General features: G+C 38.7%; 1 protein-coding gene across 4 annotated transcripts in view; it reads left to right on the forward strand.

The window, feature by feature from the left end:
* The window catches only part of AFF2 (ALF transcription elongation factor 2), a 364,050-nt gene that overhangs the window by 54,782 nt on the left and 286,296 nt on the right, over positions 1-22,972 (forward strand). The window contains exon 1 of one of the 4 annotated variants that reach the window (XM_061445968.1): positions 9,524-9,667. The exons of the other annotated variants lie outside the window; for them this stretch is intronic. Coding sequence (XP_061301952.1) covers positions 9,645-9,667 — 23 coding nt within the window. The 5' untranslated portion in view covers positions 9,524-9,644. Of the gene's footprint in view, positions 1-9,523; positions 9,668-22,972 lie in introns of those variants that run through there. 4 annotated transcript variants of the gene reach the window in all.

Here is a 22,972-nt window from a genome sequence, read left to right on the forward strand (position 1 = left end):
CTGGAGGACTGTTATGAGTTGGTCATAAGCATAATTCACCTTTGAGATGCAGCACTTCATACAGAAAAGTATTGTTGATGCTGCAGAGCATATAGTCTGCCTTGCAGTAAATCAAAACCTAGGGTGTAGAGTCTTTCTGGGTGTGTTTAAAGAAAGAAATGAGCAGGCTATATATCTGCTGTATCTAAACTGTTCTCTTTTGTAAACAGAACGGCTATTTTTGAACCTCTAGCAGGATGTTTCTGGCAAAGGGGTAGTGCAGATGGATCCTTGCGCGCACACAAGCGCGCACCCGTGGTTATCACTTTCAGAAGAGGCTCTGCCTATCATTCATTTAGCTGGCAATTCTTTTGTGGTGTCAGTATCATTTCCTAGCAAAATCGGCTAAAGGAATTGTTTCAAAGACAAAAGATGTTTTGAAGTGGCCTAATTATTTGCTCAACAGCCAATAACTTTGGGAATTGTTTTCTATGTGAATTCTAGATAGAAATTGGGATATCTTTCCATTTGTTTAAAAAAGATTAGGCCAATAGGAGAAAAAAAGGATCTTTACCCATTTTCACTGAGCAGTGAAGTTTGAATATGCAGCTTGCAATTGAAACTATTTTTTCCCCAAAGCCTTTGAGGGCTGTTTCTCAGTCTAGTGTAAACAATTTATTGTTAAAGTCCTAGAATATTTGCATTTTAATTAAAGACAATTTTAATTAAATACAAAACTTTAATCAGAAAAGCAGAGTTTAGGCAGATAGTGTACTTGCATGCTAAGCAAGCTTACTCTGAGGGGACCTGTACTCTGTGTATGACTGGTTTGTGTGGTAGTTTAAGCAGGGAGGCTATAAATGCATCTTTCTTGACGAACTTACCTACAAATAGTAATCTCCCTCCTGCATCTTTTATCTTGCAGTGAGATATTCTTCCTACAAGCAATTAAGTGAATGAGAGAGTGATGCGGAAATCTTAAAGGGGTGCTGAGCAGAAAAAAGTTTACTTTGAACTCAAAAGCTTGCCTATAAATGTTAAAATTACTGTTGCATTTTTTAAAACATTCTGGTTTAATGATGTGTTTAAAGTTAATTTTTTTAAAATAGAGCACAGGCAATACTGTTCAAATCCACATCTGGATTTGCCGATGCTTGGTAACGCTATAATGCTGATGCTCTTAACAGCATCTTAAGTTATGACCCATTGTTTTTGCCCTGTTGGTAGATGAAACTCTTTGTGCCCAGTCATAGAATTAATTAGGGCCCTAAAGGGTACATGTATAACAGAAAGTTGGGTTCTACTGTGATGTTGTTAAGTCAATTCTGAGGTCTCACGGGCAGATGTATTTGTGGAGCTTTCCTCCTTCATTCTGATGATAATTTCCTTAGGCCAAGACTGCCTGGACACTGGGAGTAAATCCTTCCACAGCGAGCTATGAACAAGTCTTCTGAGAAATACAATGGTAGCCTGACTCTGAGAGGTTTTGATTTGTGGTTGCTGTGTGAGTTTATTTTTATATGTGAGATTCTAATAATCCTACCGTAGACAAGAAGCAGGTGATCTTCTGTGCCTCTTCTATCTGTCTGTTGGAATTCACTTAATCCTTTGTAAAATAACAACTAAGATCTAAAATGATAAACAGTCATAATAGGAAAAGAGGGTATTTCATGCTTAACTGTAGCTACATATTTTGAAAGCAGTACTTCTCATTATGGTCTAATCATTGACAAACTGCTCGTAAAAAATTAGAATGCAGGTGTCACTCAAGATCTGTTTGAGACTGAGACTTCAGCTTTGATTTAGTATAATATCAGCATCATGCTTTAATTCAAAATAGATAATGTAGCATGCATACAAAAGTATTCTCTCTTAGGCCTGAAGTTACCTGTGGTAATGGCAGGCAGTTAATATATTACCTTTGCTAACAGGAAAAGTGCTGCATATAAATATTTTTAGTCAATAATGTATTTTGAAAAAGGTTTCTCGGTGGGATCAGATTTATGTTGTCAGAAAAATTTATTCAGCTGACAAGTGCAGATGCCTAGCATGTCATGTAGTCTAAGATTTACAAAGCAGTTTCTTCCTGGACATCAGTTGGATGTGGTTATGGCAGGGTTATGTAGAGAACTGGGGAATCAGTCCAGGAATCCTTTTGTGCAAAATCCTGCCTTAGATTGGTATGATCCAATAAACTTCTGCCTCTACATGTCCGTAGCAGCTTCTGGTAGCATTAGATACTCAGGTCAAGAAGGCGCAGAGCGCTGGAGTCAGGATCTGTGGTATGGATCTGAGAACAGAATTTTGCCTGAAGCATTTGAGATTTTCCTTATATATTAAACAGTCCATTTTCCTTCCCCTATTACTTGTGTGTTGCTGCCAGCTGCAGTTCAGCTAGGTAGAAGCTGGAGCTTGCTCCTGTGGTTTCCATAGATAAAAAGTAGAGGATAATTGCCCTTGAACATTAGATTTTGCCAAGTGTGCATGTTTCAACCGCTGTTGTTAAAGATCAAGAATATTGTTTGTTATACAAAATATGTATATAATGAGAAAAATACGCCTGAACAGATATTTCATGTTGCATAGAGGAGCCAAACTGTATAATGAATAAAGAACAACAATGCTGTTCAAATCCAGTTTAAAATTAATGATCACAAAATAACTGAAATTCAACTCCTTTGAAAATTAAAAGCCTTTTAAGTATTTAAAAAGTCATAACTCCCATTTGTTTTTACAGTTCTAACATCAGTTTGTGAACTTGTTGCATCAGTTTTCATGCCTTCTGATGAAGCTTTTTTTTTTCTCCAAAAATCTCAATTGGTTGAATGTAATCTTTTCTCCCAATACAGAGGTAGCTAAACCAGGGAGGTCTTCAGCTGCTTAATTAGCCCTGTTAGGGAAATGATTTGGTATAGGGGATGTCAGGAAGAATTTGACTTATCTGTGCTGACTTGGAGGTAATCCATCAATTTTATCAAATAAAGAGGTGGAATTTTGGTTGGGTTTGTGTTTTGTTGAGTTTTTTTTTTTTGATCAATAGGTGCAAAGTAAGCAGGTTCCCATTCCCCCCCCCCCCCCCCCCCCTTGTTTTATGTCCTTTCTGAGTAACTGTAGTTATCTAATCAGCATAAAATTTGCACCACAGTTAAATAGCAGTGCATGGTTATACCTGATGATACATTTCTTTTTAAAAGAAAAAGAATCTAATAACCGGATTCTGTATTGATTGTGCTGCTAATTCTGCCTCATAGCACAGACTGGCAGAAGGCAGGTAGCTGAATTGTATTTAACGGTTTTATTGTGATGTGACTAAGATGGATGTGACATGGTCCTCTATTATTCGTTTGAGAGTGTGGACACTAATGAAGCCATTAGCTGAGCTAAGGCAAGTGAAGAAAATAGGGAAATTACCATTATTCTGAAGCCATTAAGTTGTAATCTGCCACTTTCTCTCCTTACTCAAAAAGGCATCTTCTTTTTAAGGCCTCCCTGACTGTCCTTTAAAGATTCATTAATTCATTAACTTTCCAAAGAGGATGGAGGAAACACAATTGAAATTTTAATCAGCTCAGCGTGTCATATTATTAACATTTTGAGTGTATCTGTATTCACTGTTGCACCACATCAGGTTAAGGTTAAATAAACTACATTACAGCAAATAATGTTCTGTTTCATACTGTAAAACATAAAATGTTGAAGGCAGAAATTGGTTTCATGGTTAAATTAAATTATGATCCAGAGCTCATATTAGAAATTCTGTTATTCAAATGTCTGTTCTTTGGAGGAAATGCGATGCTACCTCTGTGCTATCAACATTAATATTTTCAAAATATTCACGACCAGTCTGTGCTGGGTGGAAGGAGATAGAAAGCACTACAGAAATTTTTCAATAAATGTCTGCTTTTACTCTATGCTCACTTATGAGCAATGCTTTTGTCTTTTGGTAAGTCACTGACTTAATGTGTTTCTTCTAATGGGTCATTCAGGTGTTATGTACAATTACAGCTGCAGAATTTTCCCTTCACTACTACTTTTGTTTAGATACCGTGAAATGCTGTTTTTATCTTTACTTTCTTATAAAACAATTTCCCTTTTGCCTCAGTGGTGCTGGAGTGTCCTGGAGCACACTGAGCAGCTTTTGACCTGTGCTGATGGTTCTGATTGAGTTACAGCTTAAAGCAGATGAGTGCTCTTTCTTAACAATTAAAATACCCAAAATGTGCAGAGGGGTTGACCTCAAATCTGAGTGTGGGAACAGTTTGATTCCAGGTAACCAACAGGATTTTTTTTTTTGGGGGGGGGGGGGGGGGAGGGAAACGCATTTCATTTTGAGCTTTCTAAGAGTGGTTTTGTTAACACCTCAGTTAAAAGAAGCTGGGGGTTCAGATGCTTTCTGTAAGGTGCATGTTTTAAGGCCTTGCATGAAATCCTTTGAAACTGTAGCGGGAATAGGGCTCACACATACACAACGGTATGGTGGAAAAAAAGGTATAGGGACAATAAACAGAGGGGTGCTGATAGCCTGCAGATAGGAGGCAAGACGAGGCACAAAGTTGAAGGGAAGGTAATGGAGGCCTGAATGTGCTGTTGCTTCTGTGAACTTAAAGTTATTTTCCAGCTTCGTCAGGTTTCTTCCTCCTCTTCTTGCAATCTAATGTTTGGAAACACTTTCTGTTTGGCTCTGGACTGTTTTGCCCTTGTGCTGTCTCACAGAACTTTTAAGCAGCGATATAACAAAGCCTGCATAGCTTGATGTTGGTATTTATGCTAGGCAGGCAAGCCTGGGATAAATCTGAGGTGTTTTTCTTTTCTTTCTTTCTTTTTTTTTTCCCCTAGCTGTGATAGTGTCAGTTTGATGTATCACCTTTCATGTTGTGTTTGTACTTGAGGTCAGGAAACTTCTGAGTTGTGTGTATCATCAGCATTGTAAATACAAAGTAGCCTTTGGCACCTTAGTGTGGTGCTTTGCAGTGGATTTGTCAAAACAAAACAAAATCCCCGCTTTTGTTTTCCCCTGGAGTCAATTACACTCAGGATGAAGCAGTTAGTGACACCAGGCATAGTAGCTGAAGCATTACAGGTTAACCTGCTTATCAGAAGTGCTGGTATTGGTATTTTCTAGTATCACTGGCTGGCTTTACTTGGTCCATTGAGAACTTCTGCTTTCAGCAGGACTTGCAAAACTCGTTAAAACTTCTTCGCAGATTTTTTGAGCTTCCAGAAAGCACCCACTTAAACAAACGGATTTGACTGTGTCAGTGCAGGTAGGACAGGACCTTTCTCCTTTTGCCTGTGAACAAACACTTTGATAAGGGAAGTGGTGGTTGTGCCTTCCAGCCCTGTCTATCATGCCCTGCTGTAGGGACAGGGAAGAGATGTGGGAGCCCTGCTGCCCTGCCCAGCCCCGCCCCGCCCTGCCGCATAGCTTGGGGGACATACCAGCTCTGCCACTTTGAGTGCATTCTGCACGTCTATCTAGAATACACTGTCCATAAACAGGTCCTGATTGTGTGCTAGGGGTGTTCTCAGGCTTTGGAAAACCCATATAGGGGTATACACGCCTCTGTAGATGCTGGTATTGTTTATATGCTGGATGATAATACAGGAAAGAAATTTATATGCGTGACATATACATGCATGCACAGTGTATGGCATGTGTATTACCACAAAGGTACAGTATACCTGTAGGTTCTGAAGATGCCTGTTTGCAGCATCACAGGGTGATCCAGTTGCAGCTGGTTTTTCCGCACAGTTGGAAAATGGGCTGGTCAGCTGTGGTTTTCCTAGGTTCAGTACAGCTGTGGCATAGTAACTTCATGGCAATTGGTTTTCTGTGTCTTGGATTTAAAAATGCCCTCTTCTATGCTTAAGTATATGCAACTTTATAATATGAAATAATGTAAACAGATCTATTTCTGAACAAAGCTTTCCCTATTCCACAGGAGAAGTTTATTTTGACTCCCTCCTCAGATAGGTCAGCTCATTAATTTTGTTGTAGCTGCAGTGGCATAGTAAATGTGGCTCAGGTGTTCCCGTATTGCTGTTGCATGTCGGATGCAGGTTGGCTTTTGTAAGTAGTTTCTGTATGTAGGATTAGATTTTAGCCATGTTCTAAAAACAAAAAGGAATTCAAACCACAAGAGACAAAAATAACTGCGTGCCTCAGAAGCAGCAGGATGTAAATCTTGTATTGTTGTTTTGGTGATGAGATCAGTAGCCATTCATTACACATCAGTGGATTAAGAGACTATTACTGGCTTGGGATGGGGTTTCCAGATCTATCTGCTGACAAGTAAGGTTTGGGACCGAGTCACGTCTGCTGTGACGTTCTTTGCTTGAACAGAGCTTTTTTCCCATTTCCCTTCAGTGTGTGAGATTAGCATAATACATTTGAGTACAGTAAAAGGTCCAGACATCCTGGCCAACAACCAAAATATGCTCTATACTTAATGCTGCCTCACATTCTCATAAATGGTCTGTGATCATTCCAGTCACAAATAACATAGGGAGGCTTTGAGACAGACTTTGTCATATGGTTATGAGTTCTTTTGTAAATAAAGCCAATCCTCAGGAGTGAGCATGAGTAATGGTTGATCCTGAAAAATGAGGAATAGGACTGTGTTTTGAAGCTGGGTGAAAAACCCCACATGTTGTAATTTATTTATTTACTTCAATTACTTTGCACTTCTCCCAGCACAGAAACACAAGCAGAACATAAGAACTTATTGCAGATCTGCAAAGCCTTGTACAGTGGAGATTGCTCTTAGTTACTGCTATCAGCAGCAATAAATGTAATAATCATAAACCTCTCATGACAGCCTCATACATCGCTCAGTCTGTGACTTCTACAGCGCCCAAAAAAAACAGATGAACTTTGTAGCATGCCTGAAAGGGGTTTTCAGGAAGCTCTGGATCTGCAGACTGGAGGAAAAGGTCAGGTTTCAGTGTCCCATGTTCTTCATGGAAAATACTTTTCACTGGGAGATTCTAAATTTTTGGGGGGCTCTGGTCATAACTGTTGCCATCTTTCATGTGAGGAGTAGGAGACTTTTTAGTAGGCAAAATCCAAACTGGCAGGAGCATTGAAAGCTAAACCTAGTGTCTAAAAGCTAGTCACTTGCTCAGATGTTGGAGCACAAGTGGCACACGTGAAATGGGACTACAGAAATAGGTAGCCCCAAGAGTACACACCAGCATCTTATTTTGAGGTGAAAACCACAAAGCACGTCTGAATCTGAAAAAAAGTCTCAGTTACAGCTTTCCTGAATCTTTCCTAAGTTCCTTATGAAAACTCAGACCCTGCTTGTTTTCAAATGTGTCCCTCATGACTTCACCATCCCTGACTGTGCTTCAGTATCCATCAGTAAACGAGAGGTCCTGGGATTTGGTTTTGTTCTCCCTCTCTTAAGTGTGTGAAGGCAGGAATCTCAGTGCTATGGGGTGGCTCACCTGGCTATACTGAACTTGTGAATGCACTTCTTATGAGCTTGATTTGACATGGAAATACATGTGAAAAAAACAATGTGTGTGATTCAGTTCTCCCTCTCGTGGTCAGATGAGGTCCTTCTCACAGTCTTCAAGTACGGACATACTAGGTGTTTCTGTTTGTTTGATGTAACCTGCATCTTTTGGAAGTCTCACGTGTTTGTAGTACAACGAGGATTTAGTGGGGAAGTTACTGATAGTTCTTGAAATACATATATTGACTTTTTGCCACACTGTGAGTGGACAGATTGGAGATCTGAACTGAACTGCAACATTCTGTGGAATTGGATTAACCTTACTTATACACACCCCTCCTAAGTGTTTCTAATTTGTCTCTGTTTTGGTGTTAAAGTACTTCTGAAACATAGCTCTGTTTATCATTCTCCTGGCACTCCTGTTGACTCCAGTGGGTGATAACAGTGTAAGCTCTGTTGCTTTTAAAGGATGCTGCAGTGTTGTTGACTTTGATAGGAGCACTTCTCTAAATAGGGAGAGTAGGATTTGCCTCTCTGTTATAAGTTTCACTGTTTGGGAAGAAAAGCTCTGGGGATTTTGTTCAATGATACTTAAATCTCCCTAGAAGCAAAAAAAAACCAAAACCCTCAAACAACCAAACCCCAACTTAAAAAAATTGCACAAATGTGCAGGATTAAGCATTCCAAAATCAATTCTTAATTATCGTTTAATTGATTTCAGATCTAAAAAGGAAACAAAAAGGAAGAAAATTGTCAGAGATATTCTTTGCACAGGGCTTAACACCCATTTTCTGACAAAGTGGATATTTGAACAATACCAAAATTCTGTCATGGACAAAGCCACTGTGCACCAATATGCCTTTTGTTCAGTTCCATCACTAAGGAACAGAAGTTTGTCTTTATTAATATTTCTATTTCATAAGTATTTTCTGTTCTGTGCCTCATTTTAAAGTGCTACTGACACTTCTTTTCATCCACTAGCGTGAGAAAATAAGTGCCACATTTTAAAACTCCAGTTAAATTCTGAAGCAAGAAGTTTAATTGCTTATTATGTATTTCTAAGTAGTTAGTTTCCTCTAAGAATTGGCTATTTTCCTCACACAGTTCCTGACTCAGAGTTTGTCCTTTAGGTAGAAAATATTGATTTGCTTTTGTTTGGCCCTTGTGGAGAGCACCTTATCTCTAAGACTGGGTTTTGTTACAATGAGAGTTGACAGAATTCAGATTTAGCTGGGTGAAGTCTGTCATGGTCAGTAAAATTGTTAAAGAATTACAGTAAGAAAATATGATTTTAATCTTGCTTTTTTTTTGTCAAAGGCAATTTTTTATGATGCAGAGATTTTGGGGAGTTTGGGCTTATTGCAGTAATTCATGCTAATTGTCTCATCTGCTTCCTGTGTAATTTTTCTTCTATGAATATCAATGCCTACATTCATTTAATCCAAAATAATTAATAGCCAAACAATTAATAATGAGAGATAGAATCTGAATTGAAAAGAACTTTAAAAGATGTTTAAATATATTAATGACTGTTAGGACAGAAGTTAAATATTACGTTACATTTTTATCACAAAAAAATATATGAACAACTGATAAAAAGTTGTATGATTCTTTTTGTTATGCATGTTGATATTATTTTATTAGCATGCATATTCTGGCAAGTCAGAGCTCAGGCTTATGTACCATAGTTCAGGCATTTTGCAAGCTTGGTAAAAGGGTACTGGCCGTAGATGGACAGCCCAGACTATTTACGTGAAGTGCAGTGCCTGCCTCGCTGATGTAAGCAGGGAGATAGGTGCCTTTGAAGAGTGATTCAGCAGCTCTCGGTGCTGACTAATCACTAGATTTAGCCACTAGCAAACGCAAGATCCCCGGTGATGTTTGAGCTCCTGCCTTTTAGGGCTGGCATAAGGCTCTGACTCAGGGCTGTATCTGCCCACTAATGATCTAGTGCCTACAGCCGTCTCCTTATACAAGACATCTGAGCCCATCTTGTTTCCTTAAAACTGACAAAACCCTCAACAAAATGTTTCTGCCTTAATGGTACTTTGGCTTTTCTGTAATATCCTGGTGACAGAGCATGGCTTTGGGGCTCTTGGCACCCTGAGGGGGCAGAGCCTGCTGCCCTCGCCTGGGAGAGGGTATCCTGAAGAAACCGGCCTCATGCACCTGCCTACAACACAATGAGCTACAACACAACCGAAAATGCAGCAGTCACAGCGCCAGAAGTAAGTCTGATCCTGCAGCCTTGTGGCCTGGGAGTCACCTGAAGGGGGTTGGTTGGGTCTTTGGTTGAAAGTGTTTATATGTTTTTTAGCAGATAGGAATCGGACAAAATAGTCAGGATCACTACTTACAATCTTGGCTGACAGATGTGAGCTGCTGTTGTAACACGGGAGCATGTGCATTGCCTGTAAGGTTCATTAGGACCTATGCGAACATGACTTTCATACCAAAGTGGGGTGCTTTGTGTCCAGAGCTGTTTCTCAGTGTCATTTGTTCCTTTTGATTTTAGCAGATCTTCCACACTGCTGAGAAAAGGGTGTTAAAAGTGTGAAGGTGGATTAAGTGGATGTGGAGGCAGTAGGTGAGAACTTGTTTCTGGCTCCCAAAACCTGCTGCACTCATCTATGCTCTCAGGCATGCTTGTGACATAGTGATGTGGAGGGTTAGCCAGGTGTGGCTAGAGGTGGAATGTGACCTGGCACACAATTTAACTACCTGGTCTCTTACTGCTGGCATCTATCTTCAGTCACCAGGGGACAGACAGTGCGCCCTTGATCACTTCTTTTCTGAATGTTTTAGAACATTGGCTTCAGATCTTCCTTTTCAGCAGGTTTCTGGCGGTCTCTATGTTTAGGAGAATTATTCCACCAAGCAAATTGGTGGGCTCCATAAGTATGTTCTGTAGATGTTATCTAATTTTCCCTACTACAGGTATACCTACAAGCTGTAATAGAGCAGGCATAGCTTGGCCATTCCAGTTCTGTAGTAACAGCCTGATGTGCCTACCGCTGCCTGGCACCAAGGACATGGTAACGTTGTTAGGTGTTAGTCATGTTGTATGTGTGGTTATCCAAGCCAGAGGTATTTGGATTTCTAAAGTGGGAGCTTGAAAAGACAAAAGGGATAAGGAACCTTGGATATTTTTTTAAGCATCTGTAAAATATCCTCGGCCTAGACACTGTCAATTTTAGGTGTCAGTTTCTTCATTCACTTGAAATCTTGACACATGCACAGGCTGCCAGGACAAATGCTATCTTGCCTTCCAGCCTTACCCCAGCTATGCATTTATTCTGTCTGCCTTGTGCTGGTGCTAGCTTTTAGGATGTCATGTTGTGAATCAGACAAAGCAGATCATCCTGCCGAAAACATTCTCTTATTTGTTTGTTTATTTATTTATTTATTCAGGGGTGGCGTGGGAATGGGAGGGAGGAAAATTACTTTGCAGCCAGATTAATTTCCTGGTCTCTCTGCCTGAATGCCACTGTCAACACAAGGAGGGGAGCAAAATTACTGCTAAATTAAAGTATTTGTGGACTGCCATCTTTAGGTATGAAAAGATAAGTATGATTATTTTGTTAATACGACTTCTAGGTTTTGATATGCTATAGGTTAGGACTATATGTCTGTAATCATTATTCACTCTTGAAATGTAGAGTAGTTATCAGGCATATTTTGTGGCTTTTCTGAATATATATGTGTGAGTACTGTGGTATTCTTTGTTACTAGATGAAATACATTCATTGGTGGAGAAACATAACTTGACTTTGCACCACAATAGTCTTAGCATGAATGATTGTGCTGCATCTGCTTGATGGTGTTCATGCCTTTTAAACACATGTTCTTCTGAAGATATTTTATCTAATTCTCGCTGTTGCAACTTGGCTGTTTGCAAAGGGTGAAGCTGCTGAATAACTCCATGGTCTGTGCTGGCCCTGTGGCCATGGCTTCTAGTCTTGTCGTTGACTTACACTGTGGAATTTTTTCAGTTTCTGTATGTGAATTTACCCAGCACTACACTGCAGAGTCTTAACAGTCTTACAAAGTGATTTTCATTAATAAAGGATACAAATTCTTTGTTAATACTGCTATTATAGAAATCTTGCTGTAGAATTCTGATTGGTCTTTAATAAATGATCTGCATATCAAAAGTAAAGAATGAGTAATTCTAGTATCTGTACTTCAAATCTGTAAACATAATCATGGTAGTTTGGTTATAAAGTTCCTGAAGCAGACAGTTGTTTCAAATGTAGCTTATAGCTTACACTGAAGTGAATATAATCTGGATAGATGTCTGTCCTTTATAAATTACCAGGTTCAGATAGATGTAGTGAAATACTTAAATTTATTCTGTTCCCATATTTTCTTAGTTTATCAAGACAGTATGACCTTAGTGGATGTGGGAAGCAGTAGGGGAAAAACCTTAAATACATGTGAATAAACAGATTTCCAGACACGATACCATTTTTTTTTCATTCCCTTGTATATGTATTTGAAAGTATTAGGTCACAAAGTACTTAATAACTTTGTAAATGCTGTTAGTTTTTCATGTTAAAGAGTCTACTTCTCCTTTTTTAAGCCTTTTACACAGAACTCCCTCAGTTTACATGTGTCTCTTTGCATAAATACCAATAATGCTTTAATTTATAGGTGTTTGCTGTTGGGCTTTGTTTAAATGAGTTCCATCCAAAAGGAATCAGAGCCTTCTATTCCTGCAGAAATGAATAAACCACATGAGGTGAATTTTCATACAACCCATTTCAAACCTGGAGTTTTCAGGGTATAATTTAGGTATTGCATTGGTGGTTTATGACCATATAAAGTGTAGGTGTGTAGGTAGGAGGTTAGATAGATGTACTCGTAAATGGCTAGAAGCAAGCAGGCTGAGTATGGTCTCCAGCAGTGCATTTTTCAGCTCACAGTTTCACATCTCTATCCTAAGGCATTAGATGTTACTAATTCTCCCAAAGCCAAAGATTTGTTTTATAGAAGAAAATTCTGATTTGATTAAGATATTGCTTCAAGACCTAATGTTTCTTTAGCAAATCATGCCACGGCTGGAAATGTACATGATTGGAAATAAACTGCATGTTATCTGAGGAAAAGCGAATGGAATGATCCTGCAGAAGCAGCGTTTAGTGTAATGACAGTATACTTAGATTAATTATAGCGCTGCTTGCAGGCACTACTACATACTTACTGTTGTGTCAGCACTTTTGTTGTTAACCCTGTGTTGCAAAAGTTTATAATTTTGCTTTAAAAAAATTAAGAAATCTCCTGGTTTGGGTTCAGGCTTTGTGCTGCATTCACGGAATAAACTTCTAGTTAGGGCCTGAATTTTAGTTTTTGTTTCCCTAGGCCTTCAAAGTGTATAGCTGTAGAAATCATTGTATCTATTTAATACGATGTATGTTTTCTACTCTGCCTGCTTTTGATGGAAAATTTCAGTTCAGTAAATGCCTACACTGTGCTGTGATCGCTTCGGATGGTCTGCAATAAAGCCCTGAGATACTTGACCTTGAAAATTGGAAGGGATACATACGAAGCCAGCATTTTTCTACTCGGTATGGGAGTTAAACTTAAATTTGGCTTAATGTGTTTTTATATGATTATCTACAATGGCTCTGAAGGATTGTTAAGGTCTGAAACAAGCCTTGAATATGGCTTAAAAGGCTGTTTACACAAAAATTTGGAAATACTCTAAAGAAGCTATTATAACTAGTTATGTAAAGTTACAGAGTAACTTTTAAAATAAACATTTGAAATTTACTATGGCCATACAAGTGAGAGTGAAATTAAATAACTTTTTGACTAAGTCATCAGAATGCTCTTTATCCTCATTTTACTATTGATGAGACAGTAATAAAAGGTGAGCAAATAAATGTGCTTGTACCTAGAATGTCTCATCCTGCAAATGCGGGAATCTCTGGACATTTTTTAGCAGTTCTAAGTCTCTTACCTTCTCTTCTTTCTAATTTCCAGTCTTAGACTGTATTTTACTTCTTTCTGAGAAGTACTGGCAAGTGGCTCTTATCAAGAACAAATGATGCCATAAATCAGGACCAAAATCAATGATGCTGTGGGGCTGTAATAGTGAGATGCGGTTATGTGGGCCCGAGTGTTCTACCTGCCTCTGAAGCCAAGAGTGAGGCCCTGAGTACCGTTCCAACCCTTGGCTTCTAATTTACTGGCAAGTATATATATATATAGCTGTTCTGTCTCAGAGTGGAGGTATCAATATTAAACTCCTGTTTTAATATGTCATTCTTCATAATGCAAACACTAAAGAGCAAATGGACATTCACTGTCAAGTAGCATTGCATGGGAATATAGAACACACTTAATCCTCTCCATCCTAAATAGTAGGATTTAGTAGTAGTAGGATTTAGGACTGGCTGAAAAGTCTGGCAGCATATTGGCTCCCTTGTTTTCTTTTGAACATGTGTTCTCTGTAGGGGCAAAGGATACTGGTTGCTCGAATAGAAGGACTGGTTCCTTCAGTTGGAGGAAGGTTTGTTTGCCCAAAGCAGCAGGGTCCTTAACATCATGACTGCCCATTTTCAGCTGTAGTTACTGCTCTTCTCTGTGATAGGTGGTAGTATAAACAAGGAATGATTTGTGCCGCTCGAATAAGGCCATGTGTGTTATGCCAAATATAAAATGAGAGGGCTGATATGAGTGCTTCTTGGACATGTCTTTCATTACACTTTACGCCTCTCTTTCCTAATAGAATTTGGAGGAACCAAGCACATGCTGCATCCAGGGTTTTATTAGAGTGCTTTGCCTCAGGCCCTTAACTCCTTTAGCTGGTCATTACCTGACCAGTAAAGACCTCTAAACGGGTCATTAATGCTTAAGTAATAAACTGCTTCACAAGACTGTCTTGTACAGAACCTCTTCTATCATTTTTACAGTTACTGTTTTATAGATAAATCAATGACCAACAACTGGATATTCTTGTTTTGTTACATAATCTCCTAATAGCGGCCACAGCAAATAGGTGGTTCTTCAGTTAACAGTGTTCAGGAGAGCTGAAGATGGCCACACACAAGTGGACCTGGAGTTAAATGTAGGGGAAACTGGGAATAAGGTAAAGAATGAAGGCACATTCTGCTGGTAGCAGAATAGAGTATCTGCTTGTAAAGGGTGCTTGCTTTTTGGTTTTTGTTTGCTTTCTAGAAGTTGTATAATTTCAGTAGGGTGGCTTTTCTTACCCCTCTACCATGTTAGGTACAATTAGGCCTCAGTACAGTCTGATGTTGGCAGAGAGATATTTCCTACTATCGCAGAACTAACAGTTAATATTGTGAGTCTTGCACTCTACCATACATCTGTTGTCTTCAGATTTGGCACATATTAAATGTTTTCTAGATATGACAGTGAAAGTTAGCTGTGGCACATGTTTTTCTCCTGGTTCTCAACATGAAAATTCCTGCCCCTCCTTTGGCCAACATTTCTGTGAAAACAGGTTTCTGTGCATGAAGATGTACAGAGTTATTTCCCCCTGGAAAGACAGAAAGAGAAAATGCATAGGAGGTACCCATACAAATTTTTGGCAGATCATCAGGCATTTGACACTTCCATCCTTGTTAATATCAGTGTATCACTGAATGACTGCTGAGCGTTGGAATAAGCAATCCAGTCATTTACCTTTTTCCTCATGTTAGCCTTAGAGGAGTCTGTGCTGGGACTGTTGCAGTTTATTTGTTTGTTTTTTGGCTTTGCTTTTTTTTCCCTCTCTGTTTTTCCGCATAATGCATGAATGTTCCAAAGCAGAACAAAATTTGATGCTGAAAATGGTTCTTTTTTGACACTGTGTTTCAATGGTAAAATGGAGCAAAACCTCATGAAAATTGATGACATCTTGTGTGATTAGTGCCCACGGAACAAACAATTTGTAATTATTTTTATAAGAAATTTAAAAGGTGTCAGTTATGGCAATGTAAAACAATTAATACTGAACAGTTTGTTCTATGATGGGACTGACTGTTTTGCAAAAAAAATGACTGACTTTTTTCTCTTCAGCTCTGCATTGAATTGAGTTTTGCATTTGAGCTGTTATCTTGAATCTAACATGAAAAAGGATTAAAAAATGAGACAAGTTATTTATTGAAAGAAACAATACAAGAAATACTTTTTTCTTTTTCTTCTGTTTTTGAGTAAAAAGGTATCTTTTTGAGTGAAAGCCTTAACCTTAATCAGACACACCAAGGGCTTTGAGGTGACCTCAGCGCTGCACATCATTGTGCTAGATCCTCAAAAGATGGTGCTGAAAGTCACAACATTATATATAGTGGCACAAGAATTCTGTGCTGATTTAAGTTTGAGTAGGGATGAATCTGACACAGCACTTTCTCAGTTTACAACTCTCATAACGTTCTTTGCACCTGCAGAAGGATTTTAATTTGTTTAAAGCAAAAATGCACCAGTGCTAACATAGGATTAGAAGACAAGAAACTCTTCACAGATGGCAGCTCCATGACTGTCCCGTTGTCATCTTTGCAGAGATGCAGACAGTAGTGCTGTAGCAAAACCAGCATTTGTATTGAATTCTTCCTTCAGACTCACTGGACAGAAGCTGTCCTGGGTGTCACTTTACTGCGTTAGAACGACATCAGGAATCAATTTGGTCCCATCTGCAATCTCCTAATATAATCAACCTCTATTCTGTTTAGTTCAACTCCCTACCTACAGTAAGTGATTTGTATGTGCATGAATATTAAACTTCCCAAGTAAACGTGCAAGTAAATATAAGTTGACTATAAAAGGAAGTTATTTATGTGCACTGAAAATGAGTGCCCATTATTGTTTTTATAAAAAAAAGCATTATATAGCATCATCACGGTGTGAATAATGATTATTGCTCCCTTCTCTGATGGGAGAGAACAGCAGATCCCGAATAACATCTTTGTATTACTGCTTTCACTTCTGGTTAGTGTAGTCTCTGTTAGTCTGCTTGTTGTAAAGATTTTCTTCTCTAATTTTTTAAAGTCAGACCTCTGTTAGAGAAATTTTTCACGACTCAACAGCTCTTAGTTTTTTTTTATATGACTGACTGCAAGTGTATTTGCCTAGTGATTACAACAAGGCAGATACAATATTTACAAGCCTTAGCAATTCCTGTGCAAATGCAGTCTCTGGAGAAGGGCACAATAACAAAGCAAGCAAACATCACAGTTATCTAAATAATAAGAAGTTGCAGGCATTGGGGTGGTGACTCACAATGTGGATGGGAACCCTGGAGTTTTAGAGTAATTTATGGGGATGCTGCAGAGATGGATTTCATTTAAATACAGTAACTGCTGAAATATTTCTAAGTTAAAAAGTCAACTAGTGGTTAAGTAAATATCCTCTTGACCCCTTTTAGCTCTTGTGATGTACTGTTGTTTTAAAATATTTACTTTGAAATGCTTGAGTCATAAAATGACCCAGGAGAGATGGATTGACCACAGATAGTTAATGCATGGGATTGAGTTGCTTAAAATTTAAACCCCATGCCCATTTTTATCTAATCTATTGTTCTTTAATTGGATGAATGAGGCTATATATGGAGGGCTGGGGAGTCTAGAAAAAAATTGGTGAAAAAAAAAAAAATGCATGGTTTCCTACAGTACGGCAAAAAGCATTAGGGGGGAAAATTTAGAGAAGAACAGAGATTCCTTCTTGTTTCTATAGAAACCAATAGTGATCAGGAGGGGAAAGGATTTCTTTCAAGTGTACATTTTAGTGAGGCTGGCTCAGCAGCTCAGCACACTGGAGGGCCAGGGTAAAAAACCCAACCCTCCAGTGGCTTGAGCTGCTGTGTTCCTGCCCCTGTGGTACCAACTGGAATGAGGATAACACATCATGGGGAGTCTCTGGTTTGCACTGCTGTGGGTGAAGAAGGTTCTTTGCACTGCCACGTCCCCTGGAGGGTGCAGCCTGGCAGGAGGGCTCCCGGTGACTGAGCATCGCTGAGATGGGAAACCAGCTGCAACGGGAGCGGGCACAAATCGGATGTTAAAAAGGGGGAGAGGACAAAAGAGGGGAAAAATACTGAAGGAAAAGTGTGCTGTCCTGTATCAAAATTAACTATGTTAATTGCTATGAAGCAATTATCTCCTTTGGTTTTATCATGAGAGATTCATGGCCACTGAAATACCGTGTGTCAAAATGATTACAGCCAGGACTCAGTGACTTGACTTTTGAATCATGATCTTCTTCCTAATGTACTACATAATACATAATCCCCTCCACAACAGAATTATATTCTTAATTATGTTCTGTTTTCCTAGTATCACCTAAGTGTTTCCATAAAGAGCAGATTAGGGAAACATTTGAAAATCAAATTCTAAAGCAAATCTAAGTCTTAATCAATACAGTACCTTCAAAATAATCACAGGATTCCTCTAAATGAAGCTCAGGTCAAATGCAATGTCAAAAATAAGGCAGTTTCAATTTGCTGCAACCTGACGGATCCAAGAAGTGACTGAGGAATATTTGGTAACTGGCAAAGACACCTCTGTTTGACATTTACTTTTGCATGTAAACAATGGAACACTGTATATTGGCATCTGAATGTATTAGCTGGTGGTGATCCGAACCCTGGAATGAATTTAGATGGTTTTCCTTTCTGTTTATAAATACATAATCTTGATAACAAGGGAACATTTACTGCAATCTTGCTCTGCAGTTGTCAGAGGCGAATGAATCATTTTGAAACATAAACCTCCTCAGATCTCAAAAAATATCAAGAAAAACATAAAACATAAGGGAAAAGGATTATAAAATACAAATAAAAAAGGTTCTTAACATATTTAGAGGCCTATGGGCTGTAAACACTGTAGATTATCATTAATGAAACTCTCTGCCAAGTACACAAACCACAGTTCAGTAGCAGCTGTTAAGCAAGCATTGTTCAAAGCTGGATAATCCCTTGAACATTATACATTGTGGCTCTGTACCTCTTCCTATTAGTAATCAGATAATTGCCTTGCATTTTCTGTTACACATTTTTCTTTCAAAATTCAGTTTCATTCCTCTTTATATCAAAAGGCTTTATCTTGCAATAATCACTTAGGCAAAAATCCCGCAGAGGTCATCAGGCAGGGCTGTGGTTTCCTTTATGTTCTGGAAACCTGGTGTAATAGAATTCAGTAATTCAGTCCTGTGGTGTTAACTTTGACTTTACAAAGCTGAAACAAAGAAGAATCCCACTCTACAAACAAGGGGCTTGAACTGCATTATAACTTAGCTATGTTGTTTGTTTTTTTTTGTATAAAATGGGATCTCCTAAGTAATTTGGGAATTAATTGAAAATACTTTCTGCTACTGTTTTTCACTTTAAAAATAAGTTTGCTGCTACATGTTGGGAGGAGGAAGAAAAGGTAGGAGTCTATCTCATTCCATTTGTCCAAGAGTTCAGGCCTCATAGGAAGGCTTCCCAGGACATATATAAGTATCTTGCAGGGAGAAATTTGGAAATGATGACAGCTATTTTTTTCCCAGCATTAAAATATCCTTAGGTCATAACAACACAGAAATAGTGAGCCATAGCCCTGGAAATTGTGAGTTCCCTTGAGCTCCATTGGCTATTAGGGTTGAACGGGGAGAGTAGCTTATCTTGCACTTCTGGAATTTCTCATAACCCCACAACAAAGCACTATTGATTTTTCTCAGCCAGACAGGAGGGGAGAAGGGATAGAAGGAGGTCATATGTAAATGTGCTAAATTTGATAAACAGCTGGACCACATATTACTGAGTCTAGAACCTCACCTGTGCTAAGGAAATCCATTTTATAAGCCCTGAATTGTGCACCTCAATTAGCACATTGTTTCTCTGCATTGGAGTGTTCAGCCTGACAATACATACTGACACGGGCCATTCAGTTTAAAACCACCACATATTTTTGATGGGCACTGGCTTCACAAGCTGTTGGCATCAACTTTCTTAGTCCAAGATCTGGTTCCAATTCTAAACATCAAAGCAGATGGAGACATAATTCACAGAGCAGAAAATATGATTCATCCTTAAACCTGCAGGGTTGCAGGGACTGTTTCTGTCTAGTACTTAAAATTATTTTACATCACAAGGCATAAGCAGAGGTTTGAGAGATGGTGTCACACCCCCCATGGGCAAGGCATAATGGATATTTTCTAGCTAACGTATCTCTGTACATGTGTAAAAAGAAGAAATTGCTTTTAAAGAAAATAAAATTGCAACATTTTGTTTTCAAGAAAATGTAATTCTTTCTGTTCATTGCAGAAGCAATATTATTAAATGCCAGTCAGCAGGAAAAATTAGAAAAAGGATGGTCTGAAAGAGAAAAAGAAATGCATTTTTCCTCCATTTTCAAAAAAATAAATGATCAATGAAGCAGGAGCTGTCTTTAGGCAAGGTTTCAGGAGGCAGATTAGATAGCAAAACTATTTCCTTGTTCTAGTGAGAGGCAGTTTTCATTGAAGATGGGAATTTAGGAGTATTTCTAAGGGAAAAAGTCTTGCAGCAAAACTGCAAATTGAGCAGCACTGCGCATAGAGCAGCAAAATCACTGATCCTCCTAGCAAGGTAATTCCAATTAAAAAGGCAACGTAGCCAACAAAGTACAAATATGCTCATCTCAGTTGCTGTACAAGGAAGGCATGTATGAAACAATATTATTTTTCTAAGGGGCAACTAAAAGGTTTGGAGAAAGTATTCCTCAGTTGCTTTGTTGTTAGAAGCTGCACTCTGTGCAGAGAGCATCTGCCAACAAATGTCTTCTAGCATATGCATTAATTTCTAGTATATTCTAGAAAAAAAAAACCCAGCTCTGCAAAGATTAAGAGTTTTGAGTGAATTTACCTACATTAGGATGTTAATCTTGTACATTTCCAACAAAGCACTCGGACCTCTAAGAAGGTGGTGACAGTAGTAGTTTTTGTACTCTGTTTGGATACAGCCATTTGGGACTTGCTGGAGTGGTGGTTGGCTTCAACTGAAAGATTTTTCTTGCCCTTAATTATCTTTACAGTTGTATAAAGCTCTTGCATTGTCTTGGCAGTCGTATGTTGGTTTGGATTTGCATTTCTTTAGAATACAGAATGTGTTAGGATCTGCCCAACTGTCTAAGCAGCACTGCTACCAAGGAAGGCTAAATAGTCTGTGATTAACTCCACATTTGTAGAGGACTGAGTGTGCCAGCAGTACAGGGTGGTTGATGGAGTTCGCAGATAACAGTTGGATATAGAACATCAGCTCCAAGGATAATCTCGCTGAACATTTATTTATGTTTGATTGTTAGAGGTAACACTGGCCAACTACAAAGGTTGTCCTGTGGTCTGTTGCTCTCGTTTTAACTTACAAGAGCACGTTAGTCGTAGATGATCTCTAAAGTTCAGATAGGTGGACAATTTTGAGGAATGTTAATCTTTGGGTATTGGGCATGATTATGAAAATAAACCACTTTGTCTCCATACTCTATTAATTATTGGCATTTTGCCTTTCTTGCAAGTGCAAAGGGAAGAAGTGATATGGAAAACAGGTGAGAGAGAAACTGGGATAAGAGTCAGATCCCATAACTAATCCTGTTGTATTTTTCAGAGAAGCTGCAAAGCAATCAAGTAGGAGATTGAACACTGCTTTCCTCCCCCACTTCCCCTTCTTTTTACCTGGCCATATTCTGGATAAAACATTGTTTCTGAGAAGTCTGAAACACAGCTGACCTGGTTGCCAGGCAAACAGAGAGTCTGAGACTTTTCTTGTATTTTAAAAGAAAACAAACCCCAACTGTTCACAGTTCCCCTTGAGTGGGATCCAGGAATGCCTTCAGCGGTTGACTCCAGATGATGGAAAGCTCAGCTTCGAGTAGAAGCCAGTCAGCTGCCGTTTGTGATTTGGGCAGGCTGCTTTGGGTGAAATGAAAAGGTTGAAAATCTTTGTCTTATTTTAGGGGAAAAACCACCACCATTTATGTCACTGGCCAAATGTGGGGAATTTGAGCATCGTATTCTTATTAAATGATTATTCAAATGAGATAAACCAAATGTTCTGACTTCCTTACTGGAAAAAATTTGCAAAAGCAAATAGTTGTCATTGAATCGGATGGAACATACATTTGGAAGTAAAAATGGAGAGTTAAAATACTCTTGTAGGAAGGTACGATTATTAAAAAAAAAAACCAAAAAAGAAAGGGGAAAAATAAATCTAAAAGGAAATGAGAGGGGGGAAGCAGTGCTTTCCTACTAATTTGCCCCCTTCATTCTATGTTTAATTTAGTAAAGCAGTCATAAACGTTGCTAAACAGTCAAAAAATTAAATGTTGCTGTATAATTTATGATGGTTACAGGATACATGAGAGTGCACTTTAATTAGCAAATTGCATGTTTATTTTATTTGCTTAGCATATAATTTAGATTGGATAAATGTGCTTTGACTGGCTATGGCACCTTGGTATCCTCGTTTGGTATAATTTTTAATCACATTGTTTTGGAATTTTATTGCAGCATTATGCAGTTGATATAACAGTGCACAATTAAGTATGCTCAGTTCACACCTTGCTCTTGAGGAAATTACTTTTTATCTGTATTTCGATGGAGCACTTTGTATGGCAAGTAAGAACTTGGGAGCAATAAAGAATGTGCACTGTGGGTGCTGCAGCTGCAATATGAATAGTAAATAATAATAGTAACGATGGTGCCCTGTTGGTGAAATATGTTCAAGAGGAAGATAAAAAAACCCAACAAACCACAAACAAACCCTGGAAATAGGCAACTGGAAATTATCATTGGATCTATAGTGTATTAGAAGTATCATAACAAGGTCTTAACGTTCCAGCTAAACTGCGGGAGGATGAGGATTGTGCTGGGTGCTGTACACAGCCAGAGGGGGAGAGATTTTCATCCAGCAAACATTAGGAGAAGGAGGCAGATGTTGAGAGATGGTAAGTTGGTGATGCAGGGTGTGGGAGGTCACTGGACAAAGCTGCTATCTCAGTCCTGGGTCCTACTTCTGCACCACCACTATACTGTGACCAGCATCAGGATGCAGACCAGCTCATAAAATTTTGTGAGCGTGAGGAGTACCATAAAGAGAGAGTACACTGGGAGAGGCATGCACAGGCATGGTGTGTGTTCTGAGACTTAAAAACGTTTCTGCGCTTCTTTTGCTTACTGCTGTATATTTGATCATGTTCAGGGAGTGTCAGTCTGGGATCTGTTCATGGTAGTCTGACTTCGATAAGCTTTGAATCTGGAGTGCTGTTTTCCCTGTTGTTCACTTGGCTTTTTTTTTTATGTGGTGACAAGACTAAAGGAAGGCTGTACCCCTGCTTTGGGGAAATTCAGAATCATCCTTACTATTTAAATCCCCGCTTCAGGTAAAAGGTCAGCAGCATGTTCCGATAATCTGTAGATGTTACTGGAGAATATTAATAGGGCTGCAAGTTGGAGATTCTGGAAAGTAAAAAGAAATAGTTTTTTGTTTGTTTTTCTTTTTTTCAAACAGAAAAAATATTCGCTGAACATATAGGCATTAATAGATAATATTATTTTTACAACTAAAGTGTGGAAGG

This window comes from Pezoporus flaviventris, unplaced genomic scaffold (assembly GCF_033815535.1).
Source record: "Pezoporus flaviventris isolate CSIRO_AGI_PZ_B2104156 unplaced genomic scaffold, CSIRO_AGI_Pfla_v1 ptg000005l, whole genome shotgun sequence".
Lineage (NCBI taxonomy): Eukaryota > Metazoa > Chordata > Aves > Psittaciformes > Psittacidae > Pezoporus > Pezoporus flaviventris.